The following is a 22,076-nucleotide window of genomic DNA, read 5'->3' on the forward strand; positions in this document are numbered from 1 at the left end:
TGTTCATAAAAATTCCTTTCAGATACTTTTAACTGAAAATGAGTTGTTTTCACAGTATGTTAAATGCGACCTCTAGGACATATCTGAAGTCTAGTTACCAGCAAGAGTCAGGAAATTACAAAGTGGTACTTTTACTGATCACCACTTACTTCTTCCTGCCTAAAATGCCCATCACCTACAATGTCTGCCAAGCAAGTTCAAGAGGTACAGCTGGAATACGCACCTTCTCATGAAAAAAACAGGGAAATTCTCACCGTCCTTTCCCCAGCCTTTCCACTATGGCACTGCTGGTTCTCCCCCCATCCCAGTTCTACCTTCCCCCCCCATTCATTATAGCATTCCTGTAAGTTACATAAACCGTCAATGGTACTGAATCAAGTCATTTATTACTTTTACCAAAGCGTTTTGCTCAGTGTGCTGTGCTCATCTGTAGTGTAATTTAGAATGTAATTTCACAGGCTGCTGCCTCACCTGTAGGGATGCCATCTGGAAAGAGAATTATACCTGACGTTTTTCCCCGCGATGCTGTGGGGCACTTTTGCTTCCACCCCAAGAATGTTCAGGGGTTTGTTTTTTCTTAAGAGTGTATTAGCATCCTCAGAATTAATTACTGCAAAGAGATCTCCAGGATACAAATCTGTGAGTCGCATATTAATAACTCAATCTTGCTAGCGGCTAAACTAAGACACATAAAAAGTGACACGTTCTCTGTTAAAGATAAACAATACAAGGCACATCTTAAATGTTATGCTGTCATATTATGTGTTTTCTGCTAAAAAGCTTTCGCAAAATGAAGTTCTTTATTTTAATATTTTCAAAGCTGGAATGAAATGGTTGATCTCCAGCTAACAACAAAACCACATATAAACAGATTTGGACAGGAACAGAAATGCACAGCACTATGGAGTTACTCCACTCAAGCATATGTCTGTCCTACACCATGTCCCTCCAACAAGTCAGCTATCAAAAATGCACGAGCATACTGACAAATCTGAATCCAGAGGAATGTGATACACATTTCTTATATATCCTTTGTATCTGTATTTTGCGTTTGTAACAGAATTATAAAAGGCTCACAAAACTTTGATGGCTTAATATCCTCCATTATTAAATTTTCCTCTATTACTCAAATACACTACAGCACTCATTTTAATTCAAAGCTACATAAAAATATTTTATCAATCAATCAAAATGTAAGTATAGGAAGTTCTTTTAACATTAGTGCTTCTGTATTCATCACGATATTCTTCATGGAGAGAAAGCCAAAGCTCTTTAAAAGCATCATGCCACAAGAACAACACAGAATTCTAAAGTATACCTCTATGGAGAATACTACCGAAAAACGCTTTGTTTAAAACACAAATTACTTCAGACTAAAAATGCCTCTTCATGTACATCTCCCTTGTCCATTCCTATCAAATACCTTAGTGAAACTTGGTTTTCCTTCATTTATTTTCTACTTATTGGTGAAAGCCATATATATTTCAAGAAGTGGTATTAGCAGCTTTACAACAGCAGGAATTAGCAGAAGTTTTAGTACAGCAGAAAAAACACATAAGGATAGAATTGAGAAGAAATATCTAACTACTCGAATAAGCATTGTGTTCCTCTCCCTGCCTTCTATCAAAGATCCATTTTATTATTCTCTGTAACATATATTAACCTGGTCTGGTACTCCAGATTCAGTAAGGCCCAAAACTGAATATTTAATGAGTTGTAAGGCAGCTATCAAATAACTGGCCCAGAGAGTGGACTTCTTTCTTAAATCCCTCTCAGTATAAAAAAATATTATATTTTCTTAAACTGAAGTTTCTAACTACAAGGTTTCCACTGGACTAGAGAGTAAAACAAGTTACATGGGGTATGCAAAACAGACTGGACAACGGGTTCTGATTTAAAACAAGAAATGCAATCTTGCATTAACAGAAGACAGAAGTGACACAGCCCACTCAATTTTGTGAAAAATTACTTTTTACTTGACAAAGTCCCCCCAAAACCTGTGGTTCATTTAAATGAGAAGCAGCAGCTACATGTAAACTCATCTGCATGCCTTGCTGCAGCACCATTTCCCTCACGCTAAGTTAGCCTTCACGCTGATCTCTTATGTTCCTTAAAAAAGAAAATAATTCAATACTGACAGAGCAAGTCTACACGTCAAAACCACAGCTTGACTTTGAAATTGTTCACACCCTGTTGTGTCCTTAAATAGGAGTGAGAACACCAAATGGGAAGATGTGAAGAGCAGAAGACGGATACCCATTATTGGTGCTGGCAAAAAAAATTATTTTTTCATGCAAGGAAATAAATTCCTTTATAAAAATCATTTTGCAGTAAAGAAATTAAAGCATTCGGCTACTTAGTATGCTCTTTACACAGCATTATTAAAAACACAAAAAAGAGAAGCTCAATTCTTACATAAAGTTATAAATTATTACCGTTATAGAAATAGAACACTTGTATTAATGCACCTCCAAATACTAATAGAAACAATAAAGAATATTAAGACTACAGAAGAACTAGTAACTGTTAAAAAGTGCCATCACTGCATATCCATCATAGAAAGGGGAAAGAAGGAAGGAGAGAAAAGATGGTTTCCAGTGTTTCAGACATGCTCACTTCCTAAACCTTTTCCCTAGACGCTGAATACCTCCCATCCACAGCTCAACTTGATAGCACCTCAGAATTATCTAACACACACACAAAAAAAGACATTAGCTCCTCAAGCAATGATACAATTAAGGGACAAGAGTACTGGATTCTATCCTTGGTTTATTTTAAGAGTCCATCTCTTTCCCAGTTTTACCTTGTGTAAAACTCTATTACATATTCAGTATCATAAAGCACTGCATAAACCAGCAATTTATGAGAACGCACTGTACTCTAACACCGTATTTGAGACAACCATCTCAGACAATTGTCTCTCACAGTAAAACCCCTTATGAACAAGAACTGCACACATTTTTCAAATGAATAAAACTCTCAACCTCTAGCTTTATAGTCTTAGCTAGAGAAAGGAAGTAAAAGCATACCAAGAGAAAAACATCTACACACAGATGCAGCTGGGTAAGAACATTCCAGAAAAATATTATGTACATTTTGTTTCTTTCTGCTCCCATCCTCTCAGTAAGCAGCCTATGAAGTTTACAATTACACCACCCAAATCCATGTGTGCAATGACACAGTCACCTTTGGATGCTGATAGCAGATTTTTTTCTGCCAAGCATTCAATTTAACCAAAAGCTAGCTCCAGTACTTTGCATAGGAGCTCTCATTTCAAACTTATATACTGTGTGAAAAATTACTCTAATTACAGTAAAATACCATTGTTTCTTAAAATGCAGTATCTCTGGGGAGAATACATAAATGTGATCTTGACTGAGAGCAAGCCTACAGTGTATACAACTGCTAAGTACTTTCCCAGCACTCCTCAGTACACCTGCTCTCCCTTGCCCTCCTGGTTCACAGCACACAAGAAGTCCTTGTGTCAGGCTGCATACTTCACCCATGTTTTCCGAAAAGGAATGCATAGCTGTCTTCACCATGAAAAAGTCTAAACAGATAGCTTCATTTGGCTCTTCAGCAGTTGAAGAGGCCCACAATCTTCAGCAATCTGCCTTCTGGACACCAACAGAACAGCTCACAGCTCATCGCAGCTTCCACTCTCCCTCTCAATGGTTTATGTACTGGTTTCAGTGAAACACAGTCACACAGATGCCCTGCTTATGGTCTGATTTTAACAAACACACATACATCAGAGGTCACAAACGATGCAGTTAGTCTTTACGTAAAAAGCAAGATCCCTGCTAATTTCTTTCATAGGCTTAAATAAAGTCACTGAAAAGACAGTTGCTCATCATTCAACCTAGAACATAACAAAAACATATCCAGTTGAATTTAAATCTGAAAAGTATTATTTTGGAAGACGGCAAAATACACATTTGAAATATAATCTGGCTCTCTCTCTACAGAAATGTACACACACATATCCTTACCCACTGTGCAATATTTAAGATGCTTCTCCCATTTTTGCATATTTTAAGGCAACAAATTTAAAAATGAAAGAGAAGTAGAAATAGCAAGCAGTTTGTGGTAGTTATAGGTCACTTACACAATTAAGACAATGATCATCAGAAACCATTACGTTGGAGATGCTCATAACGCAATATTGCACCTTTTACAATACGCTGTTCTGGATACCACCTTTCTGAGAAAGCCTGTTCTAGAACTATTCCTGGGGGATGCAGTATTTTTCCTCTTTTGCCTCCATTCTGTCACTTCACACTTATTTTACTTTTCTGATGCTCCAGACAGTTCTAAAAAAGCTTACAGTGTACTGGTCTTAAGCACTGTTCCGTACCAAGCAAAACAAAGCTATGGCTCCACAAGAGGGGTTGGTGTTTACTAGTCTAAAAGCAGTTTGTTTTCTAAAGAGAACATCAACTTTTTATATTTTTGTTACAAAGAAAACACACTGTTCCCATTGGAATTCTCCTGCTAGTCCACAGAGATTCTCTAAAGAGCTGAAAACTGACATACTGAATTCCTTTTTGCTCTCACACTTCTCATTTCCAACGTTTTCAAGCACTACATTTACTTATTAACAGAAGATTTCACAGTGGTCAGTATCATATAAGGAAGGAAAACAAAAAGCAAATTCACACAAGGAAGCCAGACAAAGAGGAATCTTCATTTGCATCTAGGCAACATAATGTTCCTTTCTGGACAGTGCATACACTGGGCAGCTATCAATCTTATTTTCACGGCATTGTCCTCTTTATCTCTGTATTGCAGCAACCTATAAAAATGCTAACATTGCTAAATATTTAGAATACCTAATTAAGGGAAATGCACATGACTTTGTAATTATGACATTAAAAGGTAAATTAGCACACAAATGGGAAACATGGAACTTTCAATACTTCATTTCTTACAAGAGCTGCTTTTTGAAATCCTTTACTTCACCTTAGAGGCAGTGATTTACAACAAGACTTCAGCTCTTAAATGCCCAAGTTGCTTTTAAAACCAAATCTTGGGCTCCAGAATGAGAAATGTGATTTTGGGAACATTATTCTTGGTGCACACATTAGGCAACTGATCAGAAGTTTCCCTGAAAGAACTATAATTACATTTCTAGTGAAGTCACTATACTGTCAGAAATCGCCAACCGTAACACATTATTTTTAAACCCTCAGTTTAAGCCAATGGCTTAAACCTTCCTTGAAACTAGTGACCTCAACACTAAATTAAGCTCATGCTTCAAATAATGTTCATTATAGCAGTGGAGGAAAAACTTTTGCAGATTTCCAGCTCACTGAAATACGTACTACCAAAAAAACCCTCAGAAAAGCAAACCAAAAAATATATTTCCACCTTTACCTGGACACTAGTTAGATACATATGAATCAATACTGAACATGTGACCTCTCTCCTGAAGGCCCTTCCATACAGTACAACAGCCACAGTTTGAAAACAAAACACCAAAACAAGTAACTTATATTCAAAGTTTTCATTATTGATCTTAAGTCTGAAGGGCAAGAGAATTTTTCTTTAACCCAAACTGTGGGAACTAGCATGAAGAAAACCTGTGTTTTCAAGTGCTTTCTGAAGGTCTGCAATATGAGGAGACTGAAGAGTGGAAGTTCACAAAAAGTCACAAGGGCTGCTTCCTACCACATTGGTAAGGAACAGACTTATGCAGTCCCTATGAAGTTCAGCCTGGGACTGGGTCTTGTCACACAGATTTCTTTATTAGGATCAATGGCAGGTAGCAAGCACAACTGTGTAAGTCATCAGCCAGCAGGTGAAAGAAAGGTAACAGGCCAACGGGTGAAATCCAGTGGATTGCAGCAAATGGCTCATTTACACACGGTATACTGCATCTCCTGTTGTCCATCATCTTTAATGTAAGAATAAAATAACTGATTTTAAAAGTACATAATAAATAAGTGCCATGAATAGTAAAGCGGTTTTTAAGCTCTACATATATTTGCAGATTTCCCACTGCGTATTTTACACATCAGAATCATCTAGCTGAATAACCAATACAATATTTCTTCATTACTTTCACATGAAAAGAGGTACCCTATTGAGGAATAGAGTACTTATCTAGATTTGCACACTAACTACGTAACAGAAACTTACTGCTGTACCCAAAACAGCTCAGCTGCACTCAGAGAACCTTGACTTGAAAGAGCATGAACAAGAGGGATCAGGAACTGCATCTGAGTACCATCATCCCCTCTCTGACACCGTCAAAGACACTGTTGCAAGCATGATGGATCTTTGGTTAAAAAATAGCATTGCTTAGAAAATAATTTTTCAAGTTAAATAAGACAACAGATTTTTTTTTCCTGAAAATAACTGTCTTGAAAAGAATATTCATGCACCTTACCATCCATTCAGATATAATTACATCCACTTTTTCCAAAGGCAGATCAACTTCTTCGATTCTTCCTTTGACCAATGTAACGATATTTTCAAGTTTGTTTAATCTGCAAGTCACAACATGAATTATATTTCCAATTTATACTGTCAAGAGAGATATACTGATGTCTATATTTTGCATTTCTCCCTCCCCCCGCTAATTTTTTTTTAAACTCATCAAGAAAGCACTAAAATGTAATATTCCTCTTCTTGGTTACATTTCAGAGGGAATGCTTCTGAGTAACCAAAAATTGCAGCAGATAGAAGTGCCAGGCAAAGATAGCAGACAGTAGATCTGTATACCTCCCATGTGCTGTGCATGCAAATGTGTAAGCTTTCAGAAACCAGGAAAATAGAGAAGACAACAATTTAAAATGACACTCCTTTTTACTCAGAGTTGCTTGTTCCCTGTTCTCCTTCTCTGACCCCTGTAGCATAAGTCTATAGTGATTAGAGCCTCCTCATCACACCAGGATAGCAATGGAAATTAACTTCCTTACAAAGCTGTTTTGCACGACTTGGTTTTTTTATTTAACAAAACTAGCTGCAAAGTCACTGAGAACAAACATTCCCTCTAGATCAGTATTATAGTTATTCCACACTAAAGGCATCCTCCCCACTGTGATTTCTAGATCAGTATTACAGTTATTCCACAGTAAAGGCATCCTCCCCACTGTGATTTTGGCCAAATCATCTGCAATGTTTAGTAACTGCAGTAATCAGGTATTACCTCATAGGCAAGTAAGGGTACAACCATCCTGTGTAAGGAGGAAGGTACTGTGACGTGACTACCATTTTTGAAACAAAAACTGCACAACAGTGGAATTACTAAATACCTAAGTGCTTGAAATTTAGCATTTTTCTTCTTGGCAAAGCATATTAGTCTTTCTTGCACATACCATTATTACAATAGCTGTTCTTATAGAGGGCGGAAAAGTATTCCCACCACAGAAATTTATCTTTCCACTGCAGTTCGTATCTCTGCACCTTCCCTCCCTATCCTGATATCTTACTCTTACATTCTGTCTGGCTTTCAGTGCAGACCAGTAATCACATTAAAAATTCAATCTAAAAGACAATGGGAGAATCATCAGAATGAAGGGAGGGAAAGGAAGGGGTCAAAGGGCTACTTGAACATGTGGGCTGTTGCGAAGATCAATTAAACACTCTACACATGACAGTCTTCTGTTAGAAGAGTAGCAGTTCATCACTAGTATCATATTTAATGCTGTAAACAGAAGTAAAAGCAGAAGTTCAAAGTGACAAAATGCTAAACAGCTATCACCACAACAATATTTTAAGAAGGACAAGAAGAGATCTAAGGATCCTAAATGACCACATACAAGGACTTGATTTAAAAGAGAGGAAAAAAGACTAATTCATTAGATACTTGTTTGCAATTGTAAGGTATAGAAAACCCAAACAAAACAATGTAGTTTACACATCGTTCCTACAAAAAGGCTGAGATGCTATTTAGGAAGTATACTTCAACTTTCTATTCCAGCATAACCGTGATGAATGACAAAAATCAAGTCATTCACTGCACTAGAAATTTTATGGGCAGCTATTTTGAGTAAGAAAAAGAGAAGGCAAGCATTTAATTAAAAATAACTTTACTATGTAACCCTACGAATGAATCATGCTACTTATTCAAGTTTGTGGCCACTTATTCCAGTTTACTTACACACATGGGTTGCACTGTTTCTAGTACTTAGCATGCTAGGAACGAACCTCAATTTTGGGAGGGACTAAAGCTTGAACCTTTTATAGCAGAAGGTATCTATAAACGTGTAGCCTTACTGATGGTTCACTGTGTACTTCAGGTGGCAATTCTTCACTCTTAAAGAGTTTAAGTTTTGATTTGTTGCTTTTCTTAAAGGACTGCCCTTCTCCTCACAAAGGTAATACGTGTTGGCTGATACTTCTATCCTCCTCTAAGTATAAATAACACATAAAGTTATTTTTTTGTTATTTTGTGCAGTTGTTGAAAGATATGAACAATCCTAAGTTTGTCATCTAGTACATTGGAAAATAACACACTGGAAACAAAACACTATTTCACATTGTAACCATCCCGAAGATATCAAGGACTCCTGAGAAAAGTTCTCTTTAGAGAACCACTTCTTGTGCCATAAAAACATTTTAGTCAAAGTTGCACCTAATGCTTGGTACTTCCTTAAATAGGCATTTATTTAATAGAATAATTTTACAGCATCCAAGAGTGTAATGTTGCATCTCCAATGTGTGAAGCGCTATCTAACCTAAAAATTCTGTCTAGGCAACCTCATTTCTGTATGACTTAAGCTCATGTAAAAACTGTCACTCACAAATTCCTCAGTATCTACCTGGACTTTCTCTTCCACAGTTGCTCTTACAAAAACAATCAAAATGAAAAAAAAACTATACACCTCAGCTATCAAGAGTACACGTTTACAGCTAGGTTTCTCGTACCTCATGTTAGGAAATCCTTTTTATGTCTTCAGATACCATTGCTTTATTTTTACATATACTCATACTCCCTTAATATCCTCTATAAGTAAATTAGTGAAATGTGGAGTGGATAAATGAACCAGCTTTCCACCCATCTGATATCTAGACCATGAGGCTCAAGAGCTGAGAGAAGGAGTATGAAGTCTAACTGACAAACAGTTACCAGAGGTGTCCTTCAGGGTTCAATGATAGTTCTGATACTAATTAACACCTTTATTAGTGACCTAATGGGACAGAATGCACCCTCAACAAGTCAGTGGATAATGCTGAATTAGGGGGGCACAGTTGATATGCTAGAGGGCAAGGCTGCTATTTCAAGGGACCTCAGACTGTAGATACGGGCTGATGGGAACATCGGAGGTCCAGCAAAGGCAAGGTGAAGACCTTCACCTTGGCTGGAATAACCCTATGAAACCGTAAGGATTGGTTCCTGCTAGTCAGAAATAAGCTCTGCTTGCTGTTCCCCACCCTGCCCCGACAGGGGCCTGGTGAACAAGCTGAGCATACGTCAGCAGTGTGCCCTTGTAGCAAAAGTAGCCGACTGTCTACTGTGTCATAGAGGCAAGAGGGTAGCAGCAGGTCAAGAAAGCGATCTTTCCCCTCAATATGATGCTTGCAAAACTGATCTGGTGTACCGTGTCCAGTTGTGGGCTCCCCAGTACTAGACAGATGCTGACATACCAGAGTGAGTCCAGTGAAGGGGCCACCATGATGATGGGGGGCTAGAGCACATGACATACAGGGAGAAGCTGAGAAATGGGTTTGTTCAGCCTTAGAAGGGATGGTTAGGGCATGGGTTTCTGATGTCTGCCTCTGTCTAGCAGAGGGGTGAAGAGAAGACAGAGCCAAGCTCTTCTCTTGTATCACAGGGACTGGATGACAGGCAACAGACACAAACTGAAACAATGGAAGTTACAATTTGGTATTTCAAAACTAAGAGCGAAGCTAGTCAGACAAGACACATTTTCCAGAGAAGTTCAGACAGAAGTGGCAATGTTCAGAACTTGACTAGCCGAGGCCTGAGCCACCTGTCAGTGGTAAGCCTGCTCTGACAGAGGAGGACTGGACCAGACATACTTCCCCACACTGCCCCGGGGTTCCTTCCACCCTGTACTATTCTATGACATCTTTGTAGTTCTCCCAGAGACAACTTTTCTCAGCAACTCTGTAGACTATGCGCATGTGTCTGTGTGCATGCTCTCAAAATGAGTTTAGTTTTGAATTTTTCTTTTGCTTGGTTGGTTTGCCTTCCCCCCACCAAACTACAGAAAATATTACAGTGCAGTGGTAATCACTTTCCAACTAGCATGAAAACCAGAGGTCAGCAGGTTTTCTAAAGGAACAAAACACAGAGTAATAGACATTTGTTATTCTCACAGAGAGTCCCTTAAATACACCAATGCACAGGGAACCTTACTAGAGAAAGGTTTTCCACAAGTTAGAACTAAAATATCATATAATTATAAAACGTATTTGTCAAAGCAAGCCACATTAAATGTCTCCTTTTTATGTGCTACAATTGTTAAAATTAACTAATGCTTGACAAGCTTTTATTTAAAAACATCACAATTCCAATCTAAAACATATATATACATTTAGATGAATTGTTTAATTTCCAACACAAAAAAAGTCTATATTTCTATAGTTCTAATTTTTATACTTCTATAACATACTTTCTATAATTATTTTTCTGTAATATAGAAAATTATAGAAATTGTATCATTATTTAAAATTCCTATATAGAAACAGAAAATGAAACAACTATATACACACATACACTCTTAAACAACTTTTACTGGGTTTATCTAAATCAGAACTGTTTCTTTAACTCAAAGTAGGGCAGCCAGGAAAAGTTTCTCACATCCTCTTGGAACATGTCTCAACTCTTGTGTTTGCTGTCTAAAAATTTACAATTTTATCAGTAGCAACATTTAAAGCTTAAGAATGCAAATGAACTGGGAGCAGTCAGTCGGAACCTCTGCAGCAAAGCAGCACTAGCCCTGTGCTGACATTACAAGGAAGGTCTGGGAAACATCCTGCCTTACCTACAGCCCTGTTTCAAATACCCCTACTGGAACAGGAAACAGCTTTACTGCACATCAAAACCCGCGTTAATTCTTAGGACAAAGAAGGACTTCAATAAAACACGTACTGAGTGACGGGTGATCATTAACTAGTACCAGCGTTTTAGTAACCTTTTACCACAATATTTGCCATACTTCCCTTAGAACTTTTCCTACCTAATGATGTCCATGGCCTGATAGACTATTTCCGATTGGTCAACTCCGATCACTTTCTTCGCGCCTGCTTTGGCAGCAAACATGGAGAGTATTCCAGTTCCACAGCCAACATCCAAAACCACCTGAAATGAATAAATGGAGGTAAAAATAGACATCTTCCCTTGCTATGATTTTTCCACACGTCTTTCTAGCTCATCAGTGAGATACCATATTCTAACAGAAGGAACAAATGGCAGCATCAAGTTTTACTATTGCATGCAGAGATATCCATGTCAAATTGCAGTTCCACACCCTCTACTACCTGCTACCGATAGACAATCAAGCAGACTAGGTCCAGCTGCAGATTAACTCAGTCACATGGGAAACAATCACAAGCAACTAAATAGTTACATGAACAGGAGAAACAGGAAATTATAGTCTGAGCAATTTTAATCAGTGAATCACTAACAAATTAATTCAGCACTGGCACTGAAAAAACATATTCTAAGTACAGTTTCTCATTAAGAGTCTATTCAGAAACTTTATTTAGGAATCCTGTGGTAGAAATGGCCACAGTGCCTCACAACATCTATGTCTCAAGATGACTAAATTTCAAAATGTTAACTGGCACAGCTTTAACACCTGGAAATATTTTCTAACACTATTTATAATCAAAATAGGACCAAAAAAATCCAGGAAGATCGCATGCCCAAGTTTTCATGAAAGAAGAATGAACTTCATCACTACACTTGAAAAAAGTATACTCAACATAGCAACAAGACTCATGCAAATGTTTGGTTTTGACATCTCACATCTTAGCTACTGTAGGAAGATTGAAAAGTTTAAAAACGTGAAGCATCTGAGAAAACAGTATCAAATACATTAATAAGTAGAGTTGAGCTGCCACCAGTGTTGAACTTCATAAAGCAGAGATTTTACCAAGTAGCCTTGTTCAGGCCTCAATATCATAGTAGTGTTTCTTCTAACTGCTGGAAAATTGTCAACAGCTTAAAAACTAACGCTTTTAATCTTGGATGTGTTACAGTAGGTTTTTAAGCTGTGTTTCACATTAGATGTTTCACAGAAACATAGAATTGTTGAGATTTAAAGGGACTTCTGGAGATCACTTAGACCAACCCCCTGCTCAAAGCAGGGTCAACTAGAGCAGGTTGCTCAGCACCATGTCCAAACTGCTTTTGAGTATCTCCAAGGATAGACTCTACCACCTCCCTTGACCACCCCTGCCACTGTGCAATTGCCCTCACAGTAAAATTGTGTTTCCTTGGCTTCAAAGGCAACTGCCTGGTGTTCAACCTGTGCCCGTCGCTTCCCGGCCTGTCCCTGAGCTCCACTGAAAAAGCCTCTAGCCCCACCTCCTTTACTCCCACCACCACCAGGCATTTATACACACCAATAAGAATCTCCCCTGAGCCTTCTCTTCTCCAGATAACACAACCCCAGCTCTTTCAGCCTCTCCCTGCATCACAGATGTTCCTGTTCCTTCCTCAGCTTTGTGGCCTTTCACTGGTCCATGACATCCATCTCACTCTTGCACTGGGGAACCCAGGACCGGGCACAGCGCTCCAGAAGTCATCTCCCTGGGGCACGGCTGTCTGCCTGGGGCTGAGCGCAAGACAAAGTTCACTTCTCTTGACCTGCTGGTGACAGTCACCTTCCTAATGCAGCCCAGGAGGCTGGTCGGCTGCCTTTGCCCCAAGGGTGCGTGTTGTTGGCTCACGGTCAACTTGGTGTTGACCAGGACCCCCAAATTCTTCTCTGCAAAGCTGCTTCCCAGCCAGCAGGCCCCCGCCTCTGCTGATGCCTGGGGCTATTCCTCCATCCCCAGCTGCAGGACTCTGCATTGCCCTTTGATTGTCCCGAGCCCTTTGCCCAGGACCACCGCTGGCCCATTTCTCCAGCCTACGGAGGCCCTTCTGAACAGCAGCACAACCATGTGCTGTATCAAATTCTGCTCCCAGTTTTGCATCATCTGCAAATTTGCCAAGGGTGCATTCTGTTGCATTGCCCAGAGTATCAGTTGTCTTTACTGTTAGACTTCTACTTAATACAATCAAGCTTTACTAGTAGTGTTAAAAAATTCTAAGCACTAAACTCAAGAACGTTCTGAAATCTGAAAATCAAAAAAAGTTTCCTAAACACTACACTAGGTAGTCACTTGTACCATGCATAGCACTTAGGCCTTACCAGAATCAGAAACTCTAAAGAGAGACTTCCTTTCCCATACAAGAGACCTAAACAAGAGAGTAAGCACAACTTAAACACTTCTAAGATAACAAGAACATTGAGTCAGAATTACTAGTCATAAAAATAATGTATTAGAAGAGAAAATTAACTTATTTCACTGTCTCTCCTTAGCACAGCATCCAGTGTTGTAAAAGCTATTCTCACAGCTTTCATGACATTAAATCTTTTTCCAGAGAAGACATCAAATCACTCAGTAGTCAATCCCACACTAGAGAATTATAATCCCATTTAGAAAATATTTCAAGCCAATAATGCACCCTACTGACAAACTTTCTGGCTTATGAGCTATTGAGCATTCTTGCGTTGGCACAACAAAAACTTTTAAATTTCACCCGACAAATAGCTTCAAAGTAAACACCTGAATGCTCTGCACATTAGGTCTGCTCGCCTTCCCTTGCATACAGTTCTACATGTTCTGATGGTGGATACAAAATAATGATTCTGAAGCCAGCATGAATAAAAATAGCCATTTATCCTCAGCAGCACAGTGTAACTGAGCGCCTGCTGTGGTGTACTGGGAAGCAATGACTGAAGAGTTGACTGCCACCTGTCTTGCTAGAGCAACTTACAATCTGTAATCAGACTAAAAAACATTAGCACAATGAATTTTTTTACAGCATCTTGTGTAGAGGCTGGCCACGGAAGTTGCGGACAGTTACTTGTTCCACTTACAACTCTTTGCAGCTATGTTCCAATAGGAGTCAATTCCCTAACTCATTCACAAGCTACATGAGTATGTAATGGCTACAGAAATCCTTAGGCTGAAGTCTTCTGGAGCCAAGAATACAAAGTTAAAATCAATGGTCTTGCAGCTGCTGAAATCTCACGCCCCCTAACATCACCTATTCTAACACTTAACCCAGGGTAGTTAACAAAATTGCTGAGCCATGAAAGCTGGAAGTCAGAGCCAAAAATAAACCTCAGTGAAAGAACGATCTTAATGTACAGTTCCATGAAAGAGAGCAATCACCACAAACTGGGAAAAAATCAAAACAGACACCACTTTGGACAGCTGCCCTGGTCACTTAAAAACGCAGATGGAACTCATCTAGCCTTAGGCAGGGGATGGGGGTGGAGAAAAAGGAACTGAGAGAAAATATACAAGCTGGAACACATCTGAGGAATGGAAAGACAAGCAGAATGATCACCAATTAGCCTAAGGACAAGGGTCTACAGCTAACGCATTCTTGCGGTGATCACATATGGCCTCTCACCAGAGATCTGGAGCAGCTGGACCGGCGATCTGACTATACCATAATATACTGCAGCATCACATCCTTCTCTGTAGCCTAATCAAAACTGATATTCTACTTTCAGTAACAGGAAGAAAAACCTTCAAATTCAGAAAAACCGGAGGTCAGGTAATCTGGCCAATTAACTTAATGCCATCATTGAACTTTCAGTAGGAATGATGTTTAAAACCTCATTTTTTTCCCTCCATATGGCATTGATGCCTGCCTCAGACTTCTATTCTACAACAAAAACTAAGCATGGCAGTAGTGCTTTTCTAACCAATTATTTTTCCACCGAAAAATACTCTCACTGTAAAATGGATCACATTTCCTTTTACTGAGTAAGGCCACCTTAACTAGCCCTGTGAGGTAATCTAAGTGGTCCTATTCTCATCTCAAGTACATCTGACAGGCTGAAAATAAAGGCAGCAAGCAGGACTCATTCAAGTTTCAGTAATTTCTCTTAAAAGCTGAGAAAGAACACACAAATTGACAGGTTCTGAATAAAGTATGTTGAGTCAAGTATGCATAATAAACCTAGATATTCTGTTATCATCTGTTACTGTGCAACCACACCTCTTTGGGATACTGCAGATTTGCATCAAAAGCTAGTACAACCAATTAAGCTCCTTGAACAAGCTTCTCCCAACCCACCTTACAGGTGTCCTTTCAGAAGCAACAAAAAGCATCACTGTATTTTCTAGGGAGGAATACCATACAGGAGCTCTAGGAAATAACAGTATCAGACTTTTACTCACTTTATTTAAAAATTGTAATTAAACTTTAAGATAAAATAGCCTATTTCCCCAAGTTGGAGTTTTCACTCATGATTCTGAGAGCATCATACAATACATAAATTAAGCAAGATATCTTAACAGTTCCTTCAGCAGAAGTCTATACCAGATGTTACCTCAAAGCTAGATCTCTGAAAAGAATCCCACAGATTCTCCGTAACTGTACCAGTGTACATCAACATTTAGCCAGACATAGAAGTTAAGTGGGGCACTGTTACCTGGATGGACACTGTTGGGAACGCAAAGCAATTGAGAATCTTTCTTTCCATTCAACCGCTACATGATATGACAAGTTTGGATACACTATGAAGTTGGCGTAATCTTGATCAAAAAAATGCTGTAAAAACAGCAAGTTCAGAAACCAGTTTGTAGATGTTGCAATAGTAGACAAGCTTTTCTTTAGAACTTGAATGCTTTCATGTGAAGTAAAAACAGAGTAAGCACACATGTTTTGTAGCTGTTTCCTGAGCAAGTGCATCTACAGCTGGGGCTGAAACAACGTCATCTGTAACAGTTCATCTGTGTTTTGTTTCACATGTTGCCAATATGTCCATACAGCAGGAGAAATGCAACCAGTTCTGAAAAATTACTGTTCCACTAGGACACTCAATCCAGGTAATTTAAGGTCAGTCTTATCCTGTGAAAACCTGCAGTTATCAATGTTAGAGGCACCTGCGAAACTAAATTTCTCCCATGAAAGTTTTCTGTCCTTAATTGATTTTTCTGCTTTGTTGGATGAGCCGCCCAGCTACGCAGTCACCCACATCTTTTAAGTGGCTGGCAGCATGTTGCTTCTACACTTTTGCTTGTTTTCTCATTATAATTAAAGAGCTTAAAAAGGTTTAGTAGAAACAGGCTTGTGATATGGATTGAAGCAAAAAAAAGGAAGAAAATTTTGTTCCTCATTTTTCTGCTGTAGTTGCTAAAAGAAAACTGAGCTAAGACATACAAAGAGTATGCATCATCTACCTTGAAACACCTCACGCCTAGGACAAAACCATATCGAGCACAGTTTTCAACCGAGGAATTATCAGATTGGTGCACTTTTATTACTTCCACAACTATTCTGAAGCTTTGTATTATCACTTATTATCAAGGCCTTAATCAAAACCAAAATAAAAATCAACAGTGATTGCCCTCCATAAACCTAGACATCCTGGTTTCACATTAAGAAATATCCATACACATAGCTCAAGAACAGTAAGCACTAAACAGAGGAAAGATAATCCAGAACAGAAGGCTGCACAGCATCACTCAGAACACAACAAACTCAGAAATTGCCAATGGAAACAGAGAAGACAAGAAGGGGATTGTAAATTGGGCAGGGGTCATAACCACAGTAAGATTATAAACAAATGCCAGCACAATCTCTCCTCACTGCAAGTGAAATTCTAGTTCCTGGTTCTTAGACCCTTAAAAATAACCTAGTGTAGAGACTAAACAACACTAATTCAATAAATCAGTTGCACCTGAGTTCTTCCCCAGTTCTAATTCCACAGTGCTTCTAGGATGTGTTTACTATCAAGCACAAACTGAAATTCACTTAATTCTGTTCAAGAGGCCCTCTAAGATAGATTCCACTTTATATACTGGACAAGAAAGGCTCAACTTAACCCCACCAACATAATTAATGAACATCCCGACACGGCACACAGAACAGTGACAATAGCTATCAGCACTTCTGTTATCAGCACTTTGCACCCTCCAGCAGTTGAATAGCACTCTACCACCTAATAAAGCCAAAGTACATTAAATCAAATCTTGTCAGTGCAATATTCCATTCCCAAAGCTACAAAGTAGTCAACCTGAAGGATTTCTACCACTTGAGAAAAAATAAAGCACAAAAATTATTGTATTTTCTGAGCTGTTTTACCTACCTTGTCCTTGAAGATATGTGGGTTTTGATAGATGAAGTCACGATAGCCTTCCGTACGCACTTTATCCTATGATTCAAAGGATAAAGAAGCATTCACTTTTTCTACTTAGGTACATCGTATTGTTCAAAAACGTTGAAAAACTTGCTCTTTAACTTTGCCTAACGATGTTATGTGGCTACTGTACTTATAAGGGCTTTGGAATCACGACACTTCCCACACAATATCCTTTCAGAATTTATTGTCTTTGCAGATTAAGCCAGTTGAGCCTCTGGAGGACAAATAAGAAATTAGCTTACAGTTTTCTGACCTGCTGCATTTGATTTTGGATGTTTCAAAGTTCTTAGTATCTCTTCATCACTTTCCAGGAACACCAGTAATAAGAGTGGCAATACTGCACCAACTTTACATAACAACTTCCTGTACAACGGCAAAAATTTGAGCCACAAGCTCATAAAACATTTTGTATCATTTTATTCTGACGCTCCTGTGACGCACAGATTTCTTTAAAAAAAAAAGGTAGATCAGATCAACCCTCTATTACAGAACAAGTTGGAAATTTGCAAACCTGACAAGCTAGTAATTTAAGGTGTACAGCCCATTCTATAAAAGCCCAATGTAATAAACAAACTTAATTGTAATACGACATGACCTAAGAAGCTGGAACATTTTCAAGCATATAACTAAACATTTATAGTATCTTAGTATACGAAAGTAAACAGTATAGCTCAATCTACCAGCAAGATAATCTACTAAAATATTGATTCTCTTAATATGCATCAGCAGGTACACAAATTGACAGCCAAGTATAGGTTTTGGAACTGCTGATGCAGTTCAAGTATCAGAGCAAAGTAAAAGAAAAATTGTAAGCATTTTTTGTCTAGGAAAGACCAGTCTATAAATAATACTGAAGTATAAAATCCAACTGCTAATTTTTAAGTTAACATTTTTCTACTATGGAAGGTAACAGTTTTTAGAAACAATACAGAAACTAAAGAAATTTTCCCTAATGAGAAAGAACAAAATCTATTTTATTAGAAAACAAGATCAAAACCAGAGACTGAGAACAAAGGATATGTTCATAAAAATTCTGGAGACAAAATAAATTTTTTTGAGGCTTGAAAATCCTAAAACCCAGTTTTAAGTTCAGGAGGATTATTACATACACACAGAGCTCAAACAGTTAGGGATGATTTTAGAAAATTGTACATAATTAACATGAATAAAAGAAATTTTGATCCTTTAAAAGCATATTGGTTCACTATGATGTTGTATTCAGAGCAACTATTTTTAATACTTTACCTCTATTGCAGTATATAATAGGATTTGCTAAAATGACCAAAAAAGTTTAAAAAAAAAAAAAATCAGACTCCAGCATCAATCGAGAAAGCAGTCAGCTGGAAAGCTTTCAGCCTTACATCCTGCCCAGTCCCTTTGCCTCAGCACTGCCCCAACTTAATCAATATAATTCTAGCTGCTGTCTCTACTATATGCACTGCTGCTTGAGTGAGCCATGGTCATTCACTTCAGGTCTCTCTATTCATCAATTCCATTCTCTCACTTGCTCTTTCAGTGCAATGCTTTTTTTGTTTTTAAATAAAATGGCAAAGACATTTATTAAGATGATAGTCAAGAAATTATTGAGGAAAAAATAAAGGGAAACACTAGCCATTTGGTAAAGTCACAATACTCTTCCCCCATCTCTGAAGTATCTGCAGCAAAAAAACCCAAACTGAAACTTCATCCTACCACTACCAGGTGTAAGAAAAAAAAAAGGTTTCAAAACTGAACAGTGTCAGAAAAAGACTTAAAATTCAGACAGCAAGGCTCCTTTCTTAAAAATTTCCATGTAGCAAGTCACTATATTTATATAAGGTAGACATAAAAAATAAAAATCAAAGTGAATACCTAGCACCTAGGAAAAAATTCAATGCGCACATGATAAAAAGCAACTGGTTTCCTATATTTAGGAAAGTCTTCTTAAAAGTATTCTGACAAACATTCCCTGAAACCAATAAAATACCAATCTCCTTGTGCAGAGATGCCTAATTATTATAAACTTTATTAGCAAAGAGAAAGGATTCCTCATCCTATAGCCTCTGTCATCTCAAACGACACCTTTATACAACTGGAAAACCTAACTTCTTGCATTTTTATTTATCTTCAAGACTTACAGTTTCTCTAGACTATACATTCTGGAAAACATTCTTCTACTTCTGCAGACATCTCTGTGCTTCTGTAAAATCCAGCCCCCCCTTACAATTAACCTCATGCTTATACTATTCGTAACACAGATTCATGTGTATTTCTACATGGGGGCCGCTAAATGATTTACAAAGCAGAAAACTTTATAAGCTACCTGTATGGACAAAGTCACTTCACAACTCTGTATTCTATCTCCACATTAGGCAGGAATTGTATTTACTCTGCCTTAAAATGATAGAAGTGTTTGTAACTTTCAGAACTACGACACTTTCTCTGAAAGGAAGGATTAGGAGATTTTGATTTACCTGTCATTATAAGTTGTTTGGGGTTTTTTTGAAGTTAAAAGGAAATACACAAGTTTACCTTTGAAGAGTTTTAAGCATTCATTTTTTCATCATTATCATATAAAAGGAGCATATAGTTTTTCCAGCTGTCCAATGTCATGTTATCAATACACTGAACTGTGCCCAAATACCAACAATTTCTGTTTACCAAATGCAACAGGAAACCACAATATTTGAGACATGGTTTGGCCTAACAAATATCAATTGTTAGGAAAATATTCACTGTGTGTACCATGGTTTATCCTTTATCTTTTAAGCACCCAGGAAAAAGCTGCTTTTGGCAAGGTAAGGTTGTGGTACAGATATTGTTGTATATCTTCAAGCATATCTGTAGAGTAAATGATTTTATGTTCCCAGTGCTTCCCAAAAACAGAATTTATACAAAGGAAATAAAACTGAAAAAAGATGTCTCGAGCCAACTCCTAGGAAAAAACTGTCATGTATAGAAAGGGTTAAAAATGCAGCTGCTCTGCAGTATATTTATGGGCACACAGCCCACTTCATTCCATCTCGCCTGTTTAGTCTTACTAAGATGCAGGTGAGATGACTTTCTAACCTTTAGCATCTCTTCGTGTATTCCATAATGCCCATAGGAGCTGAAGTAAACACCATCCTCATCCTCGTGAAGGTCTGCGATGGCACTGGATGACGAGCTGCTCCCGACATCTGCGTTCATCATAAAATCCTGTGCAAATTGTCTGTAATCAATTTGAAATACACCCTTGAGACATGTTTATGGGACCATGAAAAGAAGGCAGGGGTGAGGAGGGAGAGGGGCTGAGAAGAGATAAGGACTCCAGACTGCACAGGGGCTTTGACAACAATGGGACCAGCTTTCAGCGTGCACAACCTTCCCTCTGCCGGCTCCGCCACGCTGCTGCACCGCCAGCCTCCCTCCATCACCCTCCTGCAGTGGCTACTCTCTGCCTTCCACCAGCAAAGATCAGCAGTGAAACATTCACACTTCATTTCTATTTTTAGGGAGGAATTCTCTATTTTGTGCTCACTAGTACAAAAGCTAGTACCACAGCGGTCAAAACAACGTGTTTTTTAGGTTGACACAGACTCATTACCACGAACAGCACAAGAACTACAAACCATACACCACTGCAGGACTAGTGGAAGGTAGAAGGAAGTACTTTAAAACTGAAGCATTTGGGTGGAAACAAACCAGAGCTTAAAATTCAATTTATTACTTTCATTTCATGCTGCTTATTTTTCCTCCTCCACGGCCTTGCATTCCTAGTTCACACGTTCTCATTTCTCAAAGCAGTTTTGATGTCAAGATACACAAATCAGGGGTTTTACATGAAAACACAATTAAAAGTTGACAAGCAAACAGCTTGTACTATACCCACAATGAAGTGAAAAAGCAAACATGCTTCAGCCAGACAATATTTCTCCAAGGTCTACAGACCAACATCAACAAAGCTTGAATCCTAGACCACTGCAAATCAGCCAAAGCTCACCTTTAACACTGCTCATACTTTCATAAATAGGAACTTTTTACAGAAATACAGAAGCTGTAGGTAACATCTCATTACCAATTACCATCCTTATAGAACAAAAAAAATACTATTTCAGGCTTAACGTTTCAAATATTTCTCTACTTAACTAGTTTGGATGGAGAAGAGAAAGAAATTTGTATTGAAAGTTTGTCAATACCAAAAAATTCCTATGACATATAGGTAAGGTTTGGATCTTACTTTTAATATTGTTCTTCATCACAGCATTTTACATGTTTCTTACTTTTAGATAAATATCAAAATGATAAAAATTGAAACTTAAAAATTCTATGACATACAATTAAGTATCATTAACATTTTGTAAGATATAAACCCAATTTAAAATTTAAAATTATTTAAAATGGATTCAGCCAATAGTTCCTCCAGCCTATGCATGCAACACAAGTACCCAACAAACACTAGAGACAGAGCTGCCCTCCTGCATTTTTAATCAAGAAGATAAGTAAAAACAAAAGCATCACCTCTAAACAGGGGACAGATTAAAAAAATTCAGTATATACAAGCCATGCTCTTAAATCTTGTATCAAATGCTAGAGGTGACCTGATTAATAGAACCATTACCATTTGTGGGGAGAAACAAGGCCTAGGCCTCCAAGCTACCTGTCTTTGTACCTCTTTCAAGTCTCATAATTCTACAAGTCTATATTCAGCCTAGCAAACCTGGAAAAACATTTCTGCAGAAATCATTTCATACTCAACTAGTG

The 22,076-nt window shown here is 38.1% G+C and overlaps 1 protein-coding gene across 2 annotated transcripts in view; it reads right to left on the reverse strand.

Moving 5' to 3' along the window:
- The window catches only part of PRMT3 (protein arginine methyltransferase 3), a 62,492-nt gene that overhangs the window by 32,889 nt on the left and 7,527 nt on the right, over positions 1 to 22,076 (reverse strand). For both annotated transcript variants that reach the window (XM_074884830.1, XM_074884829.1), the window contains exons 7-10: positions 20,403 to 20,544; positions 17,301 to 17,366; positions 11,154 to 11,275; positions 6,392 to 6,491 (exon numbers count right to left, since the gene is read on the reverse strand). In XM_074884830.1, the coding sequence (XP_074740931.1) occupies positions 6,392 to 6,491; positions 11,154 to 11,275; positions 17,301 to 17,366; positions 20,403 to 20,544 (430 nt within the window). The remainder of the gene's footprint in view (positions 1 to 6,391; positions 6,492 to 11,153; positions 11,276 to 17,300; positions 17,367 to 20,402; positions 20,545 to 22,076) is intronic.

This window comes from Strix uralensis, chromosome 15 (assembly GCF_047716275.1).
Source record: "Strix uralensis isolate ZFMK-TIS-50842 chromosome 15, bStrUra1, whole genome shotgun sequence".
NCBI lineage: Eukaryota > Metazoa > Chordata > Aves > Strigiformes > Strigidae > Strix > Strix uralensis.